Source organism: Callospermophilus lateralis, chromosome 8, assembly GCF_048772815.1.
Source record: "Callospermophilus lateralis isolate mCalLat2 chromosome 8, mCalLat2.hap1, whole genome shotgun sequence".
Lineage (NCBI taxonomy): Eukaryota > Metazoa > Chordata > Mammalia > Rodentia > Sciuridae > Callospermophilus > Callospermophilus lateralis.
The window spans coordinates 52,062,856-52,085,159 of record NC_135312.1 but is presented as its reverse complement, the minus strand read 5'-3'; the positions used below and the strand labels follow the sequence as shown (position 1 = coordinate 52,085,159).

Here is a 22,304-nt window from a genome sequence, read left to right as displayed (position 1 = left end):
ATTTTTATGTGATGCTGAAGATCGAACCCAGTGCTTCACACATGTCAGGGAAGTGCTCCAAACTGAGCCACAACTCCTGCCCCAGTTCCTATGTATTGTCTGCTTCCGAGAACATATAAAAAAAACATTAACAGTAGATTAGATTAGAATGTTTTACACTACTGTTAAAAAAATATTAACAAATATTCTTAAAAATAGTAAGGTAAACTTGATTCAAGTATCTGCATCACTGAAATCATATTTTCAGTAGGGGAGTCCTGTGATTTGAACATAGCTTGTCATCACCCATGTTTGTGTTGAGGTTTGGTTGTACAATATTGAGAGGAGTAATTATTTTAGTCAACTTTTTCATCACTGAGACCAAAATACCTAAGAACAACTTAGAGGAGAAAAAGTTTATTTGGGGCTTAAGTTTTCAGAGGTCTCAGTCCATTGATGGCTAAGTCCATTGCTCTGGACCTAAGGTGAAGTAGCACATCCTGAGGGAAGTCCCTGCAAAGAAAAGCCACTCAGCTCATATCAGTATCTGGAAGGAGAGAGGGAGAGAGAGAGAAAGAAAGAGAGAGAGGCACCACAGGACAAATGAACCCTTCTAGGGCATACAAACTTTTATAACCTTGAGGTATTCTACCTTGTGTTTGTTCTCCTAAGTTCCACATGATCAGCCTGTACAAATGTACTTTGAAGTGAAGGAGTTATACTTTAACTTTGGATTGATTTATCCTGAGATACATAAGCCTGAGAAATTGAAGAAAAGAAGAGCTGCTAATGTAAAAGAAGCACTGCATTGCGCCAATATGTCTGTGAAAAGGAAGGTGGTTCTTCTGCTGATACAACTGATATGTTACTTTAGCTCTGGAAGCTGTGGAAAAGTTCTGGTGTGGCCCACAGAATACAGCCATTGGATCAACATAAAGACAATCCTGGATGAACTTCTCCAGAGAGGTCATGAGGTGACTGTTCTGACATCCACAGCTTCCATTCTTATTAACCCCAACACAACATCTGCTATTAATTTTGAGGTTTACCCTGCACCTTCAAGTGAACAACATTTGGAAGAACTTTTCTCCAAATGGATCCATGAATGGATTTATGTTATTCCAAAAGATGACTTTTGGGAATTTTATTCATTACTACAAAAAATTTTAAAGGAATATTCTGATACAATTGAACAACTCTGCAGAAATGTAGTTTTAAACAAGAAACTTATGATGAAACTACATGAATCAAAATTTGATGTCGTTCTTGCAGATGCAGTTGGTCCCTGTGGTGAGCTGCTGGCTGAGCTACTTAAAGTACCATTTGTGTACACTCTCCGCTTTACTATTGGCTATACATTTGAAAAATACAGTGGGGGACTTATATTCCCTCCTTCCTACGTGCCCATTATTACGTCTGAATTAAGTGCTCCAATGACATTCATGGATCGGATTAAAAACACAATGTATATGCTTTATTTTGATTTTTGGTTCCAATCACTTGATGTGAAGAAATGGAATCAGTTTTACAGTGAAGTTCTAGGTAAGCTGTTTCTTTAATTAGTACTGCGAAACTCTAAATTTCCTGTGACTTTGAAGCTGAGCTTGCATGAATATAAAATCAGAAGAATTTTCTTTTCTATAAGTAAAAGGATGGAATGAAAATATAAGATGAACAAGTAGTCTCACCAATCAAAAAGGACCCTTATATTATAGGGCCACTTAGAAAACAATGCCAATTACTTATTCAAAATGCTTCAGGAAATAATAACCTGTAAATTGAATCACAGAAGATTGCTCTGAGCAATTACATATGCATTTTACTATTCTTTTCATCTTTAAGGACAGTCATTATTAATCTCACTAAATGTTTTAATGATGATAGACATGTACATTAATAACATACACATGTATTTATTAATAAATAGCACAACCATATATATGTACCATGGAAGAAATTGTTTACTTTTGAATAGCTTTGTTTCCTCAGTTAGAAATTTAAAAAAATATATTTATTTGCATTGCTGTGAAGACTCTTTCACAGTTAACAGTGTCACTATCTCAGGCACAGAAAGTTATAAATGTAATACCTTATATTTCATATTCCTTTAATAAAAACAAACTAATCATGTGTTAAGGCCTAAAATATTGGTGCATAGTAAAACCACACCATATTAGTCTATATTTTTTAAACTGCATATACCATTTAAGATAATATGAACTAAACTAAGCATGAGAACCAATCTATATTTTAATATTTGTGTAAACTTTCTGGCTGTTATTTTCAAAAATGTATATTTTTACAAAGTTACTACTATTAATCTCTTAATATGAGGCAAATGCAGTAGAGATCACTAGGAATTCAGGCATAATAACTAAATCATTACAGGTCACTTGAAGAATCAAGGATCAAGGGAATGGTTTGCTCAATTGTAATAATTAGACTGACTACTCCTAGAAAATATATCTCTACAGTTATGGGAGCACTGATTGTTAATGGATCTCACAAAAATTCTTAAAATTTAGGTTACTTTTGCAGTTTTAGAGAGAAAATAAAATAAAATGCATGTTTACTTCTATGGAGGCTTAGGTTAATAATTTAATTGTGATTGTAAATATATTAATGGAACACTAGAAAGTACCCACACAACTAGTTTATGTACATATTAACATATGTTAAATGTATCAAATATAGTATGCAAAAATGTGCTTTAAAAAACATACCAATTATAGTATGCAAACACAGGAACACACACATACACAAGTGCATTTGAACACCTTACCTAGACACATCCAACTCATTTCAAGTCAATATATCAAGCATTCAAGGTACATGTCTCTCATTTTCTTTTCTTCTCTTTTCTCCATTCAGGGAGACCCACTACAATATATGAGACAATGGGGAAAGCTGATTTTTGGCTCATTCGAACCTATTGGGATTTAGAATTTCCTCGTCCATTCTTACCAAATTTTGACTTTGTTGGAGGACTCCACTGTAAACCTGCGAAACCCCTCCCTAAGGTGAATCTTCTCCTGTTTGTTTTGTTCTGTTTGATTAGCATTTTGGGTAGAAATGACTCTGCATTCTTAATTCAGAGTGTTTAACTCAGGGATATGAAAAGCAAGATGAAGAGTTCTGCCAATTATAGACCCAGGCATTTCTATGCCATCACATGTAATGGCATTTCATATTGTCACAGAAGAAAGTAGGATATCGGGCATCCTTGAGAATAATCAGGAAAATTAAGGCCTTCATTATGTAATATATAAAAATGATATATACATAAAAATAATGACTTAAGAATTAATCATTTATTCTAATAAATACAGACAATATTTATTAAGTTACTGTCATATACCAGAGATAAGTGCTGGATATAGAGAGCTATAAAGTTGACACAGTTTCTGCATCAACCAGACCTTATATTCCATCTGGGTACAGAGACTGTAACAAGTAATAAATTTGTGTGTGTTATCATAAGGAAATCATACAATACTAATGAAACCTCTAGAGAAGATCATTAAAAAAAATCCTAAAAGCCTTGATAACTGAGGTGAATTCTAAAGAATCCATAGAATAGGAAAAGGGGTTGAGGGAGAGAGGAAAAGCATATACAATAAATATTAAGGAAAACTCCCAAGAAATTCAAGAGTAGTTCAGCAGGAGAAGGCTCAGCAAAGTGCAGATGATGCTAGAGAGGTAAGTGAAAACCAGATAATTAGTAGGAGTTTAAAATATCTGTGAAGCACATTGGGTAGCCAATGAAAAGAGTTAAGCATAAGAGAAATGTGAATAAAGTTTCTGTTTAGAAAAATCTCAAAATGCAGTCACCAAGTTGAATTTTAGAGGGAAAGACAATGCAGAGGAACCACTCAGAAGTTGTTGCAAGACTGCAGATAACAAATGATGTAAACATGGATGAGGTTGTTCTTACATGTGATGATGCTTACTTATCTACTAATATTCAAACTTCATATTGTGTTTCCTGGAAAATGTAGATAATACTGATACACAATGTCCTTGGTACAAACAGGATTCATAGCAATATTCACTATTGTAATTATTCCTTTTTTGTTTCTATAATACTATTTTTCCTTCTGAAAAACTGAACTTTGTTATCTACTTTTTAAGACCCTAACTATACCAAAAAGGTAGGATTAATACTTAGAAATAGTAATATTTGGGTATTTTTACATTTAATTCATTTTCGCATACCCTAAACACTGCTGTGTACATGAATTTGGATTATATTCAAATTGAGACATAGAAACTCACAATATGGCTGAAACAAATTACCATAGATTTTCTCTTGTAAATGTAGACCACCCAGGTATAGTATGATAGCTCTATTACCAATAATATTAATTAGGTAATATGTGCCAGGAACAGTGGATACAATTTCATATATAACAGAAACTAGATTTCTGAAAAATCAACACTGTATTTTCAACCAAAGACCTATAGAACAAATATTCCATCAATTTGCTTAAAGGTAAATGCATGAGTTTTGGCAATCAAATAAGAAAGTAGAATTGCTGAAATTATATTTTAAGTGTTCAAGGTCTTTACAACCTTATAGCTTAAAAGGAATTGCTTTTCTCAGTGATATGACTGTGTGACCTTTACTTGTCTTCACTCCAGCCTTTGAACAACTCACCTGAGAACTCAGACTACTACATCCTAGACCATGCTAGGGATGTTTAGCTTGAGAGAGCTTTCTGCCATATGCCAATCTTAGAGGACACCTCAGGAAAACTCCCTTGGAAAACTTACACCTCAACATCACAGCTTCCTGACAGAATGAACATAGGAAATATATACTGCAAACATAATGATGACCTAAGTTTTCTTGTCATTTATTTCTGAGCACAGCCCTTTAGTTACAATTACAAAATCATTCGGTGAGCAAATAGGATAATATTTCATAGGATGAAACAGTGTAGTCTAAAACATTTTAAATAAATACCATGCTTAGAAGAAAACATTACTTGCCATTCTGTTATGTGATCTCTTGAGCGTTTCTTTTTCCCTAACTTCTTAAAGACACCAACATATTGAGATCTTACTCAAGCCTCATATTCAATAGAATTATTTTGTTGTTTGTGATAAGTTCCATACAATACAAACAGAAAACCAAAGTTAGTGAAAGTTCTGAGACACAGTTATTGTAAGTTTTAAACCATTAACTTCTGATCTTGAGAGATTTCCCCATTACGAGAAAGAGACCTTGTCAATAAAAGAGGAAAGAGAGCAGAGAGAGGAGGAGGAGGAGGAGAAGGTAGATAGCAGTGTGATCATGATAAGGAATAATAGAAGCAGGTGTTATTTAATAGAATAAACAAGATTAGAATACAGGCCAATATTACAAACACTGTCTTCTTAATCTTCATTATATAAAGTAATGCTCCCCCAAATTACTTGCTTTTCCATTAATAATTAGATTCTCAGACAATTTCTGTATTGTTTAAATACAGAAATTTGTCAAAATGTCAAAGATCCAAATGTATCAGTACTCTTAACAATGCAAATAGCCTTGGGATTCACAGTATACCAATTATAATTATACAAACAAAAAATCAAATGAATGTAACCTGTGTTCATGGCAGTTACTTATAGAATACATATTGAAAAAAATGTCTTATATTAATTAATTAGCACATTAAGCGATGTCATACAATAAGTAATGATCTTAAAACTTATTCTGGTACATACCACATCATCACAATCACTTTATTTACTTATATATTTATTTTTATCTCTCTTTTGGTTCTATGGATTGAACTCATGTGCACTAAACTACTGAGGCATATCCCCACCCCTATTTTACATTTTATTGAGAGACAGGATCTCACTGAGTTGATTAGTGCTTCACTGTTGCTGAGGCTGGTTTTGAACTTGAGATCCTCCTGTCTTAATCTCCTGACCTGCTGGGATTACCGGTGTGTACCAACTTGCCCTGTACAATTACTTTAAAAATAAATGCTTAACACATTAAGTCATAATACAAGGTTAGTTGGATACTAAAAGGCAAAATACTGATTATAATAATATTAATATTTTAGTGAGAAGAAAAGATTTATAAAAGAATTTTAATCTTCCATTTACATTATATATGTGCATGTATCTATTCATGTACTTACATGAACAGAAAAAAAGACCGCAATGAAAAAATCCAAATTTTGAACCAACAGTATCTCTAAATGAACCAAAGATCATTTTGGCAAATCTTCTTAAACATTACACACTTTTTTCATGCTCTTCCAAATTTTTGAATGATTTATTTTTCCTTTAAAAATAACGTTGCAGAAAGATGGTGACCTGTGTATGTCAGGGATTAATTGGTTTAAAAAAAGGGTATATTTATTAAACAGTAGTACAACATGAGATGGAGAACATTTTGAGCAGGGAGAAAATATACTGAATATATTGCTGTACACGTTGCTCTAATTTACTGGAATCACAAAATAACGGGATGTGTTACAAGTTCCTAGGAATAGTACAATGTCCACTATATGTGAATGAGCTACTCAACAAGTTTACCTGTTCTATAAAAGGGCCAGAGGAAGTCCCACTGTGGTGCAAGAGCTCCCATGGTTCATAACGAGGTGAAAAATAAGGGTTCTTTACAGCCGCTGATACACATTTCATTCAATAGAACTTCATTATCATTAAAAAATTTCAGGGCAAAAGATGAGACATATAAATAACCCAAAGATATTATTACTCAAGTACTTGTATCATTCCAATGAAGTGAAAATGCTGATTATGCATCAGTAGAGTTCTGGACATGTACAGGATTGTTAGGATCCTTAGAATTATGTAAAAGAAAGTCCAAACCATAATATTAATCTTCTGAATGCTAGTGTTTTTTAATCTCCAGTTTTTATGATCTATTATAGAGGAAAACTTGGGAAACTCTCACAAATTATAAAGTAAGGAATGAAATGCTATAGAGATAGGAAACATAAAAATGTACAAAAATCCTATGCACAGGTAACTTTACTTCTGGGCTCACAACAACCGAAATAAGTACTAATAATTCCAAACTAAAAAATCATCCAGATAACCTGCCTGGAATACAATCAAGTGAAGTACTATAACAATAAGAATTATAACCAAGTACTAGCTATAGTGTTTAACAAAAAATTAACATTACTAATGAATAAAATTATGAATTAAGAGTCTACATATAATAATTTCTAACATCATCTCTTGAATTACTATTTAATGGCTCTATGTCATTTCTTACACACACACACACACACACACACACACACACACACACACACATTTCTACAAGTAAGCCTAATGAAGCCTTCTATGTCATAACACAGATCTCTTTCCAAAGAAAGTGAGTGACTGGGTCAATTTAAAAGTATCCATAACTCCAAAATTATAATAATACATGCTTTTCTCTTCTTAGTTCATATACCAATAATTTCTCTGCTTTTCCTACATTTTTATTGGTTCATTTGATTGTACATAATGATGAGATCTGATGTTACATATTCATACATGTACACAATATAACAGAATAATTTGGCCAATAAAACTTCCCAGGAATTTCCCTTCCCTTCCCATATCCCTCCCATTGGTCCCTTTCTCCACTGATCTCCCTTTGATTTCCATGAGATCCACCCTCATTTTTTTTCATTTTTCCTCTCTAGCTTTCACATAGGAGAGAAAATATACAACCCATGACTTTCTGAGTTTGACTTATTTAATGTAGTAGACTCTAATTCCATTCATTTTTTGAAAAATTACATAATTTTATTTGTTATTTTGGCTGAATAAAACTCCATTTTGTATATACATCACATTTTCTTTATTCAGTCATTCATTGGCAGACACCTAGGATGGTTCCATAGTTTGTGTGTTATGCATTGTTTTGCTATAAAATGGGTATGCATGTGTCACTGTTATAAGATGACTTTAAATCTTTAGGGTAAATACTGAGAAATGGTATACTGGGTGATATGATATTTGCATGCTTACTCTTTTGAAAACTATCCATACTGATTCCATAGTGGTTGTACTCATTTAAAATTCCTCCAATAGTGTAAAAATTTTTTTCTGCATATCCTCTCCAGCATTTATTATTCTTTTTATTCTCAATGACTAATATTCTGACTGGTGAGGATAAAATCTCAGTGTAGTTTTCATTTCCCTTGTTTCTAATGATGTTGATCATTTTTTGTTTCTATATTTTGTTGCCTATTTATATTTATTCTTCTGAGAAGCATCTTTTTAATTCATTTTCTCTTTGATTATTTGGGTTGTTTGATTTTTTTTGGTTTAAAGTTTTTGGAATTCTTTATATATACTAAATGTTAATCATTTTCCAGAAGGTGTTTTGCAAAGATTTTCTTCCATTTCATAAGTTATCTCTTCACAATTCTAATTGTTTCCTTTGCTGTTCAGAAGCTTTTTAATTTGATGCCTTCCAATTTATCTACTCTTGGATTATTTCCTGACTTTTAGGGGTTCTACTTGAGAAAGTCATTGCCTATGAGTATATGCTGGAGTGTTGACCATACATTTTCTCCTAGGAGTTGTATAGTATTGGTTCTAATTTCTAGTTTTTTGATCCATTTTGAGTTGATTTTTGTGCAGGGTAAGAGATAAGAGTATAGTTTCATTTTTCTGCAATATTTCCAGCATCATTTATTTAAAAGGCAATCTTTTCTCCAACATATGTTTTTGGCATGTGTGTGGTTTTTCTCTGTGTTTTTTTTTTGGGGGGGGGGTGGGGGATATTCTTTTTTTATATACTTTATTTTTGTATTGGTTGTTCAAAACATTACAAAGCTCTTGACATATCATATTTCATACATTATTCTATACTACTGGTCAATATGTCTGTTTTCATGTCAGTACCACATAGTTTTTGTTACTACAGCTCTGTAGCATAATTAGACATCAGATATTGTGATGCTTCCAGCATTGCTTTTTGCGTTTAGAATTGCTTTGACTATTAAGGGACTTTTATTCTTGCAGATGAATATTAGTATTATCTTTTCTAGTTCTATGAAGAATGTCATTGATATTTTCATGAGGATTACATATATATTATGTATATTGCTTTGGATAGTTGGTGATTTTAATAATATTAATACTACCTATGCATGAACATGGGGGGGTCTTTTCAACTTATTTTATGTCTTCTATAATTTCAATCTTTAATTTTAGAGGTCTTTTCACTCTGTTATTTGTTTTATTCCTAGGTATTTGTTGTTGTTGTTGTTGTTGTTTTGTTTTGAGGCTATTGTGAATGAAATAATTCTCTTGATTTTTTTTCTCTGTAGATTCATTGTTGGTATATAAGAAAGCTTTTGATTTTTGTACATTGATTTTGTACTCAGCTACTTTGTCAAATTTGTTTATTAGCAATATCAGTCTTTTGTTGGAGTCATTTGGCTCTTCTAGATATAGGATCATATCATCTACAAACTAATAATTTGAATTCTTTCCTTCCTGTTTTCTTTCTCTTATTTATTTATCTTTCCTTGTTGCTATTTTACTGGTTTTGGAATTGGTTTTTCAAGGGCCTAGAAATGAAAAAATTAGGTTTTATGTGGGATCTTCATGATTTTATTATACAGGAACTCATAGCTATAAACTTTTATCTTCAAAATTCCTTCATTCTGCCCCAGAGGTTGTATTACTATTCTCATTTGAGTCTAAGAATTTTTGAATTTTTCCCTTAATTTCTTCTATAATCCATTTTTTATACAATAGAGATTGTCCAATCTCCATATGTTCATATAGATTTATATGGTTCTGTCATGTTGATTTCTAATTTCATCCAATTATGATCTGGTAGAATATTATAAGTAATACCACTTGTTTTGTATTTGATGAGAGTTGCTTTGTTCCTTTAAATATTGTCTGTTTTGGAGAATGTGTTCTTGAGATTCTGAGAAGAAAGGATATTCAGATGCTGTTGAACGAAATGTTCTATAGATATCCATAAGTTCATTTGACTTATAATATTTTTCAGGTCCAAAGATTTCTTATTGATTCTATGTCTGGATGACCTATCATAAGATGAGAGAATTGTGTTGAAATTACCAAGAATTATTTCATTCAGGTCTATCTGAGGCTTCCATTGGACTAGTGTCTCTTATGTAATTAGTTGGATCCATGTTTATGACTTAAATGTTTATAATTGTTATATCTTCTTGTTGGATTATTTATTTTACCAGTATGAAGTGACCAGCTTTGTCTCTTCTGATTAATTTTGGCTTGAAGTCTGTTTGCCAGAAGAGTAGATAATCCTGCTTATTTTCTGATTCCATTTGTATTATGTATCAATTTTTATCTTGTTGCTTTCAGCCTATGGCTGTCTTTACCTGTAAGATATGTCTCTTATGAACAATATATCATTGCATCTTGTTTTATAATCCATTCTTCCAGACTATATATTTTAATTAAAGAATTGAGATGATTTATATTCAATGTCATTACAAAGAGATGTTTATTAATTCCTGTCATTTTGATTCTTTTATGTTTAATGTGGTCCTATTTCTCATTTGCTTAGCTACTCTTCCCATCCGATTTGTTCATTTGTGAACTTCAGGGTTTGTTTTTTATTTCTTGTATATGGACTCTTTCATTAAATAATTATTATCATCATGGTTGCTTATTTTATTTACTTTAGTACTGTCTGAATATTCAAAGCTGGTCACTTTTTCTTTTATATCTGATATTCTGTTTTCAGTATTGTCTACTGTAGTTTAAAGATTTTCAACTGACCTTTTATTTGGTTTATTTTATCTTTGAATTTCAAGATTTATGTTTGTTTTTTTTTTCCAATATTTCTATCTTTTTGAATTTTTCATTTATATTCTGTAATGATTTTTTTAATTCATTCAATTGTTTTTCTGTGTTCTCTTGGAATTCATTGATCATTTTTATAAATAATTGGTCATTTTAAAATTTGATAATTTCATTGATTATAGTTTATAATAATTTATTTTTGAATTGTATACCTGATGTTTTAAAAATTTCAATATCTTTGGAATCAGTTGTTGCTAAATTAGGAACTTTTAAGTGATTTCATGTCACCTTATTTTTACATAATTCTTATAGTCTTGTGTTGGATTTTATGCATATGTTAGGAGGGATTTGTCTTCCATACTTTTATAAAAAAATAGTTACAGATGGACACAATACTTTTATTTTGTTAATTTTTTTATGTGGTACTGGGTATCAAACCCACTGCCTCATGTGTGCTAGGCAAGCACTCTACAACTGAGTCACAACCCCAGGCCTCTTCCAATTTTAAGGAATAATCTTTACCTGATTTAAAAAAAAAAAATTCCAAAGTGTCCTGGAGTGATCTGGATTAAGACTCTTTTATAAGTATGGTGTTCACAACCTTTAAATTAATTCTCTCTATTTTTTTCTGTGCAGTGGATTCCATAGGTGAAAAACATGAACCCACCCCAGCTGTTTCTATTTGAGGCCTTATCATTAGTTTGAGTTTTTATCTCTATTATTCTCTGTATTAAAGTATAGTTAGTGATTGAATGCCATTAATTTTCATGTGGAGCAAGATGAACTGTATTTTGGTTGAATTTATTTCAGCAATGCACTTCTCTACCCTGTGAACCTGTAGTGTCACTGTAGATTTCTAGCTACTCACAGATTAAGGGGAAAGAAACAATAACAACATTGGATACAAATAATATACAGCATTAAAATAAATACCTGAATTCTATTATGACTTCTAAAATGTAAATTGCTACAAAAAACAGAAAAAATGGGTCAGCAATTGCCAACAATGAAGCAGTGCATAAATAGAAACTAAATCTGACATTAAAACAAGAAACAGGTGTCAACTATGTCATCCAAAGAAATAATAATTGCAACAACATTAATAGTGGGATCAAGACTTATTTAAACCAATTAGTTTAAAGATGGCAAAAATACAGTCAGTAAGAGGAAATAATGTGATATAAGAAGATAGGGGAAAAGTTTGAAATTTTAAACAGTGAAGAGAGAGAATGCAGAAGAGAGAGCAGGGGATAGTTATAAGGATAGAGGAGAAAATAGGAGAAACAAATAAATGGAGAGAGAAATAGAGAATAGGTTTTCGCTATAACCAGTAGAATAATAGAGAGATACAAAAACAAACAATTAAAACAATACAAAACAAAACAAATTTATATAGACCAAAAACCCTGACGCTCAAAAGACAATGCAAGAAAAATAGCAACATTTTAAAAATGCTGAAAAACAGAAAGAAATGTATATGAATATATGTCCATAAACCGATCAGTAATGGAAGAATACACAAACGAACAGAAAGAATAAGAAAAAGTAAAAATATTCTTAATGATCAATGAAGGAATCATTTCCACTGAGGTGGCCAAAATTGTCAGAATGGATGGTTACTGACTATATTCAACTGTTTTCCATTTCATTTCTTCTTTAGCTATGTCCTGAGAATAAAAGCAAAGATTGGATTTTGTTATCCCACTAGGAATGGTCTAAGACTGAAGGTGTTTGAAATAATTCTCAGCTTCCCTTCTTACCAGTATGATGTAGGTTGGAATGGGAAGAAGTGCCAGTTGGAGCTTTGTGTGCACAGACCAGATCTATGTACTCCTGAGGTGGGGATGCTGTAGTGTTCTATGAGATGAGTTCCCATGGAGGAAACTTAGGTCTAATCAGACCTCAGGGGTTTTGTTTGGTGTATACTCTGAAGAAATTGGATGGACACATGCCTAGGGCTTGGAAGTTGCTTATCTGTGTAGGGAGCCTGAATCTCAGAAGCTTCCTAAGAATTCTACTCATTTCACAGGGGAGCTGATCTTCCACACATTCTGTTGTTCACCTGCACATCTTTCCTAGACTCAGTCACTGAGTCTTTCCACAAGTGCCTGTTCAGATTCTCACCCACTTCAGCTGGTCACTAGAGCCACCAGCTCAAAGGAAAAGCAAGTTGTGCTCCCCCTTTGCTTTTCTGACTTGAATCCCCTGGGTTAAAATCTTATCTATGCCTGTTTCACTCCCATTTAGCTAGGTACACTCTAGGCCACACAGTAGGCATTGCAACAGTGTTTGCTCAGATCTCCCAGTTCTGGTAACAGAGACTGGAGCAAGGCCACCTCAAGATGAGTCCACCTCATCTCTCCCCAGGCAGTAAATAAACAGCACTTTTCAATCACAAGTGCTCAGTGGAGCCTCTGGATCAGCTAAGTTCATGTTGCTTCTCTGATCTCAGGTTTTTTTCATACCAAATATGTCCACTGTGTTTCTCCCTTCATTTTTCATTTATCTGTGGTAGACAGCACCATTACTACTGCTGTAGCTGCTTCCACAAAAAGTTTGATATCAATGTAGTCTTCTTTGTTTAATGAACCCAAACTTCTGAGTCTCTGAGACACTCTGACTGTCCAGTATTGAATTTTAGTGAAATCCTTCTTTCACCCACCTCACTAAGAAGCAGTATTCTCACTGCTTATATTTTGATCCTTGGAGCAACTAGAAAGGCAGCCTTCCTCTAATCTGACATATTGTATCCCCTCCCTCTTCATTTTTTGATGGAGCAAATGTTTTATTCACAGGAAATGGAAGAATTTGTACAGAGTTCTGGAGAAAATGGTATTGTGGTGTTTTCTCTGGGGTCAATGGTTTCTAACATGCCAGAAGAGAAAGCCAATATAATTGCATTTGCCCTTGCACAGATTCCACAAAAGGTAAGAAAAAGTGCCCTCTTAGTGGCCAAATATGTAAAAAGTCTGTTAAACTTTATAAAGGATTTGCTTAATGAAGCATCCTTTGTGAAACATAACCTATTGTGATATCTCTAATTCATCTCAATAATCATATTTTAAACAGAAATATGTGTGGTTATTCTAAACAGTAGAGAGTGTTTAATTCATGTTAATATTGACATTGTGATCATAAAAGAATATATTTTACAGGTCCATTGTGATATTTTAATTGTAAGGGTATCACAGGCATTTACACAGGTACCACATTCTTCCCTATTACTTCTTCCTTTTCCTTGCAGGATCCCTGAGGGCACTGTATACACAGCAAATGTTATCAGAAAGCTATAAAAAGTTAACTCATAAATGGACATCCACAATAATGCTAAGCAGGTATTGAAGAAGGCTGGATTTTATCATGATTTTAGTTATCCCATGCAATCCCTTATTCTTTGCTTACCCTCATTTAAGAATAGTATTCTTGCCATGATATTCTACTTCATCTTTGGCCAAAAACAATGGAATCTGCTAAATGTGAGCTGAATTTCTGAAACTGTAAGCCCAAAATATGTACCCTCCCCATTTAAAAAAAAAGTCTAAATTTATTTAACAAACTGTTCTTGGAGTTTTGAGGAGAAAGGCTATCTAAACCATTGGGCCAAATTCCCACTCAGTCACATGTATTTGTAGAAAAAGAAAAAACAGCTTGCACTTGTAGACAGGATCCTGACAATGTCTGACAATTAGAGAAAGTGTAGAGAGTAATTCTACCTTTGAAGTGGACCCTGTGCATTATAAAATGTACCCCAAAAGACTTGGCTTCTAAAACATCAGATTGATACCTTTTAAGAAGAAAGAAGCGAGTATAAGGAAGAGTCAAGCAGAAGAAAGACTGGCATGGGATGAAATTCAAAAGTCCCACCTCCATAAAATGCTTTAATACCAAATTTCTAACATAACCACTCTTGTGGTCTTTGAGTGTTTTCCATCTGCTTTGCAGTTTCCTATCTGATATAGGCTTCTCCTAATCGCCCAATTATTTTTCCTCTGTAGACCTAAATTTACTTTGCTGCTCCCATTGCATATAGAAGATAAGCACTTAGAAATTATACTCCAGTTCATGAAGATTGCTTTTAATTTCCAGAGTAAGCTCCTTACTTTGTTCCTAAACATAAAAATATCTTGGAGATATATAAGACTACTAACAAGATTTGTACTGCATCACTGAATGATAACACACAGTTTTAAAACATTTAGCAACCTCACAATTTTGAACTTTATTTCAATATCCATGTAATTATTTGTAAGTTGCAAATGGATTCTTCCTTTTAAAACTTAAAGAATTTCCAAATTCACCAATACTGATAGAAGTGTGGGTTAAGGTCCATAGGTACCAATAAAAGGTTTCTTATAGGTAGGGTTTGATAAATTGAAGTCTAAAACAAGTTACATGTAATTCCTAGTTAGTATTCATTTATTTCTAACAGTAGCTGACTGCATTGGTTTGCTTTTGTGTATAAAAAACAATGCAAACTGAAATAAGCATCTTAAACAATATATGTCCTGTCTAATCTATGTCACTCACAAGAAATAAACATAATGATATTAATTTGGAAAATGAAATCTAGGATAAAATGCATAAAACAAAATAATTATGGAGTTTTAGTTTGTATTTTCATAATTCTCGTTACTTAAAATTGTACTTACTTCCTTATGTGTTAAATATTGAACTAGATGATCTCTTAAATTTTTAGAATGCAAACATGCTATAACATTAAACTTTAAATCATAGAATAAGGCATATTCTTTACCAAACAGGTCATCTGGAGATATCAAGGCAAGAAGCCAGATAAATTAGGACCCAACACCCGAATATACAACTGGATCCCCCAGAATGACCTTCTTGGTAAGACTCTGAGATAAGTCCTAAAAGCATGAGTACCATCAATCTGGATGCTTACAATTCAACAGGAAACATTTTATTCAATACTTGTTACTTTAAAAAATCAAACACAATGTTCAACTTCCTTTTAATTATTTTCCAGGACTAGGGATGGTTTGAAAAAAAAAACAAAGCAAAAAGCTGCAATTTTAATATACACGGTCATTATATACAGAATCCAAGTTATTTTTATTTCTGGTGCAATTAATGTATGTCTTTCACTTATTCTTTCTTCTCCTGCAGGTGTATTTCAAATACCTTTCAAAATGGCAACCAGGATTTTTTTTTTTTTTATGAACAGTGACTCTTTATTTTCTCTAGAAATTAATGCACAATCTTCATTATGAAGTGCAAACACATTTTTTAATGAAGTGTAGTCTCTCTTTTCTCTGAATTTAGTACCATCACCATTCTATTCCCTGCTGCTTTTGACATGCTACATAGCAAACTTTGAGACTTCAGTTTTTCTTAATGAGATAATATGCTAACATGTCCTTCATGACCTATTTACCATAAGTGCATGTTGATTCTTCTACTAAAAAATATTCTATTTTCTTCTACATATTAATGTTGTATTCAATATCCAAGTCTCAAGTTATGTACTCTCTCTTGCATGTAGTTTTCGGTTAGCACTAGTGGACTTAGGTGCTTGTTCCTCTGTGATATGAAAAAAAATAATTAATTCAGGGTCATGTTTACAATAATTTGTCATCTAAAATACACTCTGATACCTTTAATTTCTTATGATACACATTTCTCATTTTCTTTCTAAGATTTAAATTAATAATTTTTCTGACATTAAATCAATCCTAGGTCATCCAAAAACCAAAGCTTTTATAACTCATGGTGGAGCCAATGGTGTCTATGAAGGGATTTACCATGGGATCCCTATGGTGGGCATTCCTTTGTTTGCGGATCAACCTGATAACATTGCTTATGTGAAGGCCAAGGGAGCAGCTATTCGATTGGAATACAGAACACTGACAAGTGCAGATCTTCTTAAGGCCTTGAGGATGGTCATTAATGACCCTATGTGAGTACAGCAACTTTGACATCGGGTAGTATTCATACAAGAATTGTCCTCTCATCAATGAGTATAAATTTTAGCCCATTTTGAGGAGGGTAATTTTTTTAATTAACTAATTTATTTATATATGACAGTGGAATTCATTACAATTCTTATTACACATATAGAGCACAACTTTTTATATCTCTGGTTGTATACATAGTGTATTCACACCAATTCATGTCTTCATACCTGTACTTTGGATAATAATGATCATCACATTCCACCATCATGAATAACCCCATGCCCCCTCCCTTCCCTTCCAAACATTGCCCTATCTAGAGTTCATCTCTTCTGCCCAAGCTTCTGCTCCCTATCCCACAATGAATCAGCCCCCTTATATCAAAGAAAACATCCAGCATTTGGTTTTTTGATTGTCAAACTTCCCTTAGCATTATGTTCTCTAACTCCATCCATTTAACTGCAAATGTCATGATTTTATTCTCTTTTATTGCTGAGTAATATTCCATTGTGTATATATGCCACACGTTTTATCCTTTCATCTATAGAAGGGCATCTAGGTTGGTTCCACAGTTTAGATATTGGGAATTGTGCTGCTATAAACATTGATGTGGCTGTGGAGGAGAGTAATTTAAAGAATCTAAAGATTCAACCCATATTAAATCTATTTTCAATCAGTTTAACCATTACTGTTTCAGAGTTGTATACAACTTCAAATATCACAAGAATTTCAAAATTGCATTGATCTTGTAGATTACATAGGAAAATGATTACTGCACCATTTCTATACATACATAAATTATTTGCCATATAGAGCCATTTGCAATGAGGATTTAATTTTTAAATATGACAGGATCTATAGAAGAAAAGAATGATAAACTTATAGAGATATGACAGTATCTTAAATCCATACCTAAAATTTCTGCAACCATAAATTATTTTACTCAAAAATTATTTCATCAGTATTAATATTTTCACAGATTTTAATGATGTATAACACACAATATACCATTTATCTCTTTAAAGTGTGAATTAAAATTCAAATACATTTGATGTTTTCATAGTTATAAAACTCTTAAATACTATAATTTTTGGAAATTTTTTCACATCAAAGGAAATGTGGCAATGCATTGAAGTCATTTCTTATTGCCTCCTAGACTAGGCAAACTCCATTTATTTTTTGTCTCTATAGATCATCCTATTCTAAATATTTCACATAAGAAGATAATAAAAATTATTGTCTTTTTCAATGGTTTCTTTCACTAGTGCTGTTAGTTTCATCATGCTTTGCCAAGGGTCAGTCTTTATTGTTTTTATTGTTGATTAACATTGTGTGGTTGGAAATATTCAAAGTAATTTATCAATTCATCAGTTTATAAAGGTTTCTGTTTCCAATTTTGATTATTATGAACAATGTGTATAATTTATATGAACATAAGTATTCATGTCTTCTGGTAATTTCTAGTTATAGAACTGTTAGGTCATATGATAATTTTATATGTATTAAGATCTGCCAAACTATTTTCCAAAGTAGTTGCAAAAATTTTTGCAGCATACAAGCAATATAAGAGAGGTCCAATTTCTCCATATCATGGTTAGCATTTATTATCACCTTTTCTTTTATTGTAGCCATCCTAGTGAAAAGGATTGTAGCTCACTGTGCTCTTGACTTGCATTCCATGATAGCTAAAGAGTATCATTTTATGTGCTTTTTGGTTATTCACTTACCTTCATGAGAGAAATGTCAGTTCCAATCCTTTGCTTATTTTTAATCAGGTTATTTATGTTTTAATTATTGATTTTAATATTTCTCCATCATTTATGGACAAAAGTCTCATCAGATATATGATTTGCAAATATCTTTCTAACATTCCCTATGGTTGATTTTATTTAACTTTGTGATAATCTTAGAAGCACAATAAAACTTTCTTCATGATATTTGATAAAACAAAACTTCAATATTTAAACTTTTCCATACTTCAAAAGGAATTGTATGGAGTATATAGTTTCTAGGTAGAATGACTGTTTTCAATTCAACTCTCATTTCCCCAAATGCTAGTATTATTGCTTAAGGAAGGTAGCACTTAAAGGACAAGTTCAAAACTACATTTCCAAGAAAAAATAGTAGCACAATAAATAATAAAAATACTTTGAGAGAAGTAAACAAAGAATGGAAAAAGAAACATAAAATAATGTATAAGTGGAAAAAATACAGATTAAAATATCAGACTTAAATATGAATATATCAATTTTACATTATGTCCTAAAAGACTTTTCATTACCCTAACAATCTCTCCTCCTTCTCCCCAATCCCTTTCTTCTTGTATAATAGTCTTCCTGTTACTTTTATATCACCTACCCTGCCAGATTCCACATGTGAGGAGAAACATGCAATATGTTGTATTTCTGATTTTTTACTTATTTCACTTACTACTGAAATGTTTAATTCCATTTGTTTGTTCATTCTTGTACAGGGTCAGAGTTAGGGATCAAGCTGCAATCTTCTACATATGGCTATCCAGTTTTACCAGCACCATATTTAGAAAAGGCTCTCTTTTCTCCAATGTGTATTTTTGGCAACATTCTCAAGAATCAGATGGCTACAACTATACAGTTTTATTTCTTGGGCCCTAATTATATTTCATTGGTCTGTGTCTCTTTTTATCCCACACTATGTTATTTTTGTTATTATGTCTCTGTAGTCCATTTTAAAATCAGAATTGTGTTAATTCCAGCATTTCTTCTTTTGTTCACAATTGCTTTGGATATTTGAAGTCTTTTGGGCTTCCATATGAATTTTATGATTTTTATTTTATTTCTGTGAAGAATTTCATTGGTATTTTGACATGAATATTATTCAATCTGTAGATTGGTTTCAGCCAGATGGCTATTTCAACAGTATTCTTTCTGCTGATTCATGACTTTCCATCTTCCAGTATCTTCTTTCTTCAATATTCTCTAAATTTCATTGTAGAAAACTTACACTTCCTTTATTACATTTATTCCTAGTGATTTTTCTTTGAAGGTATTGTTAAAAAATATTTTTCTGATTTCTTTCTCACTGAGTTTGCTATTTATATATTTAAAAAGCTATTTTGTTTTGTGTGGCTATTTGTATATTGTTACTTTTCTGAGTTTATATGTCATTATCAGATTTAAGCCTTCTAATGGATTCTTAAGGATCTTCTAAGTGACAGAACATATGACCTACAAGTCCTGTATCATGATCCAATTAGTGGTCACATTGGTGTCCTACTTCGCCATCCCTGCTAGTTAATTGTGATATTTCCTGGTGATCACTTAGGATATGGTATGTTTTTCTTGTAATATTGGGGCTTATTATAGAAAATGTAATGTATTTTATATCATTAGGAAATACAATTAAAACAACATAAAATAATAGAAGAAATCCCTAGGGCTACTATGCTAATATGACCAAGAAAAGTACCTCTGAGGAGTGACTTGATGACCAAGACCTTAGCCATGAGATATAAGCAAGACTTATGGTGTTGCATGAAAGGATACTCAAGGAAATGCCAGATGAGATTAAAAGTATGAAGGTGCCAAGGGGAGAACACATTTGGTGACACTGGAGAACAGGGAGAACACACATGTGCCTAAACCACTAAAAACTAGGAATGGATCTACAATATAATTCACATATCCCACTTCTCAGTATATATTCAAAAGATCTAAAATCACTATACTATAGGAATTCAACTACACTGATGTTTATAGTAGCACAGTACACTGTAGCCAAACTATGAAAACAATATAGGTGCCCTTCAACAGATGAATGGATAAAGAAATTGTAGTGTACACACATAATGCAATATTGGTCCTAAAAGATTAAATTATGTCACTTTTCAGTAGATACATAGAAATGGAGGCTATCATGCCAAGTGAAATAAGACAGACTCAAAAAGTCGAAGGTCAAAAGTTTTCTCTTATATGTGCAAGTTAATCCAAAATACCGGGGTGCAAGAAAGGATGACAAAAAGAGACAATTTTATAAAAATAGAGGAAAGACCAATAGAGTGAACAAAGAAGATTGAGGAGGAATAAGCAGGAACAGGAAAAGGGAAGAAGAGTGGAAAAAAATCTGTTTAAATTTCATATGTACATTTGTGAATATATCACAGTGAATCCAATAATAATTATATGCAAAAAACACTAATAAAAAAGTATACATAAATTTCAAAAATATCAGTAGAGTAGAGAGAGTGAAGCAAGGGGAGAGAGGGTATGGGAAGTGAGGAGTGCTAGGGACTAAATTAGAGCAAATTATATTCCTTGTTTTGTGATTACATTAAAATGTGTCCTAACATTACATATAACTCAAAAAAATCAATAAAAATAAAATTAAAAAACACATATGCCCAGACAGAATGAGTGAGGAAATATAATATCAGAAATCATGGCCATTGTCTAACCCATTAGAATCCACTAATACAAGATAGACTTGGATTTTATTCTACTTATGATGAGAAGTCACATGAAAATTGTGAGCAGAAGAGCTTCGTAATTAGATGTGTATGTTTTAATAATACCAGTCTGGCTACTGAGTGTAAACTACAGTAGAGGGTAGAAAAGAAGAGGAAAAACAGGAAGCACTGAACACCTTGATATGATTCCTCTTTAAAAGCTTCAAGGTGATGTTTTACAAACTATATGCCTACTCTCTCTCTTATTGGACTCAGAATGGTTCATAACTATTTCCTCTGATGGAAAGAATTTGACTCACCTTCTTGAAATTCCATGGGCACTTTTGAAATATTTATACATCGGAACATAAGTTAAAATCAGACATTATATGGTGATGAAAGAAAAAACAAATCATATGCAGGGCAAGTCTCTGATAATTATTTGAAATCATCCATATGGCACTTGTGAAAAACTTTCATTGACTTCATGTGCTTAGGCAGATTAACTTACTTTCACTGTTGATCCTTTTATGTGTCACCTTTAGATATAAAGAGAATGCTATGAAGTTATCAAGAATTCACCATGATCAGCCAGTGAAGCCTCTGGACCGAGCTGTCTTCTGGATTGAGTTTGTCATGCGCCACAAAGGAGCTAAACACCTCCGGGTGGCTGCCCATGACCTCTCCTGGTTCCAGTACTACTCTTTGGATGTGCTTGGGTTCCTGCTGGCCTGTGGGGCAACTGTGATGTTCATCATCACTAAATGCTGTCTGTTTTGTTGCCAGATGTTTTCTAAAACTGGAAAGAGGGAAAAAAGGGAGTAATTTTATCTAGGCCTGGCTCCTCCTGTTGCTCCCATTAGAGGAGGCTATATGCCCAGGTTCCTACCTATCCTAACAACTTTTCACAAATCACTTTGTCAAATTTTATCTTCATGAAATTCATTCCCTGTGTAAGAGACAGAAATATTTCAGTTCAAGGAAAAGTTATTTGAGAAAATAAAATTAAACCATATGTGTTTATATTGCCATTTGATTTTGTTTTGTAGCTTTCACCTCTTTGAAGACAGAGTTCACCAATTAGAGTGTTGTGATTTGCCTTTCCATTGGTTTCCAGGAAACTGGAAGTGATGCTTACCTCTCATTGTACATTCAGCCCCAGCATCTGTCTTTTCTGGAAGAATAAGGAAACAAAGTCATTTGTCAGTGGC

The 22,304-nt window shown here is 32.6% G+C and overlaps 1 protein-coding gene across 2 annotated transcripts; it reads left to right on the top strand.

The window, feature by feature from the left end:
* Window positions 1-797: 797 nt before the first annotated feature.
* Window positions 798-21,918, top strand: LOC143405612 (UDP-glucuronosyltransferase 2B17-like). 2 transcript variants are annotated; one of them, XM_076863983.1, is made up of 6 exons: window positions 798-1,521; window positions 2,851-2,999; window positions 13,554-13,685; window positions 15,519-15,606; window positions 16,456-16,675; window positions 21,639-21,918. In XM_076863983.1, the coding sequence occupies exons 1-6, from the start codon at window positions 798-800 to the stop codon at window positions 21,916-21,918; spliced, it is 1,593 nt and encodes a 530-aa protein (XP_076720098.1). The 2 variants fall into 2 exon arrangements, with proteins under 2 accessions (XP_076720098.1, XP_076720099.1); XM_076863984.1 differs by lacking the exon at window positions 16,456-16,675 and having other exon boundaries at window positions 21,639-21,658.
* The last annotated feature ends 386 nt before the right edge of the window (window positions 21,919-22,304 follow it).

Excerpts from the sequence above, each read along its gene's own strand:
- LOC143405612 (XM_076863983.1), top strand. The coding sequence starts at position 798 with ATGTCTGTGAAAAGGAAGGTGGTTCTTCTGCTGATACAACTGATATGT. Across the intron at positions 3,000-13,553 it reads CTGCGAAACCCCTCCCTAAG|GAAATGGAAGAATTTGTACA; the intron begins GTGAATCTTCTC and ends TTTTATTCACAG. Across the intron at positions 16,676-21,638 it reads ATGGTCATTAATGACCCTAT|ATATAAAGAGAATGCTATGA; the intron begins GTGAGTACAGCA and ends TGTCACCTTTAG.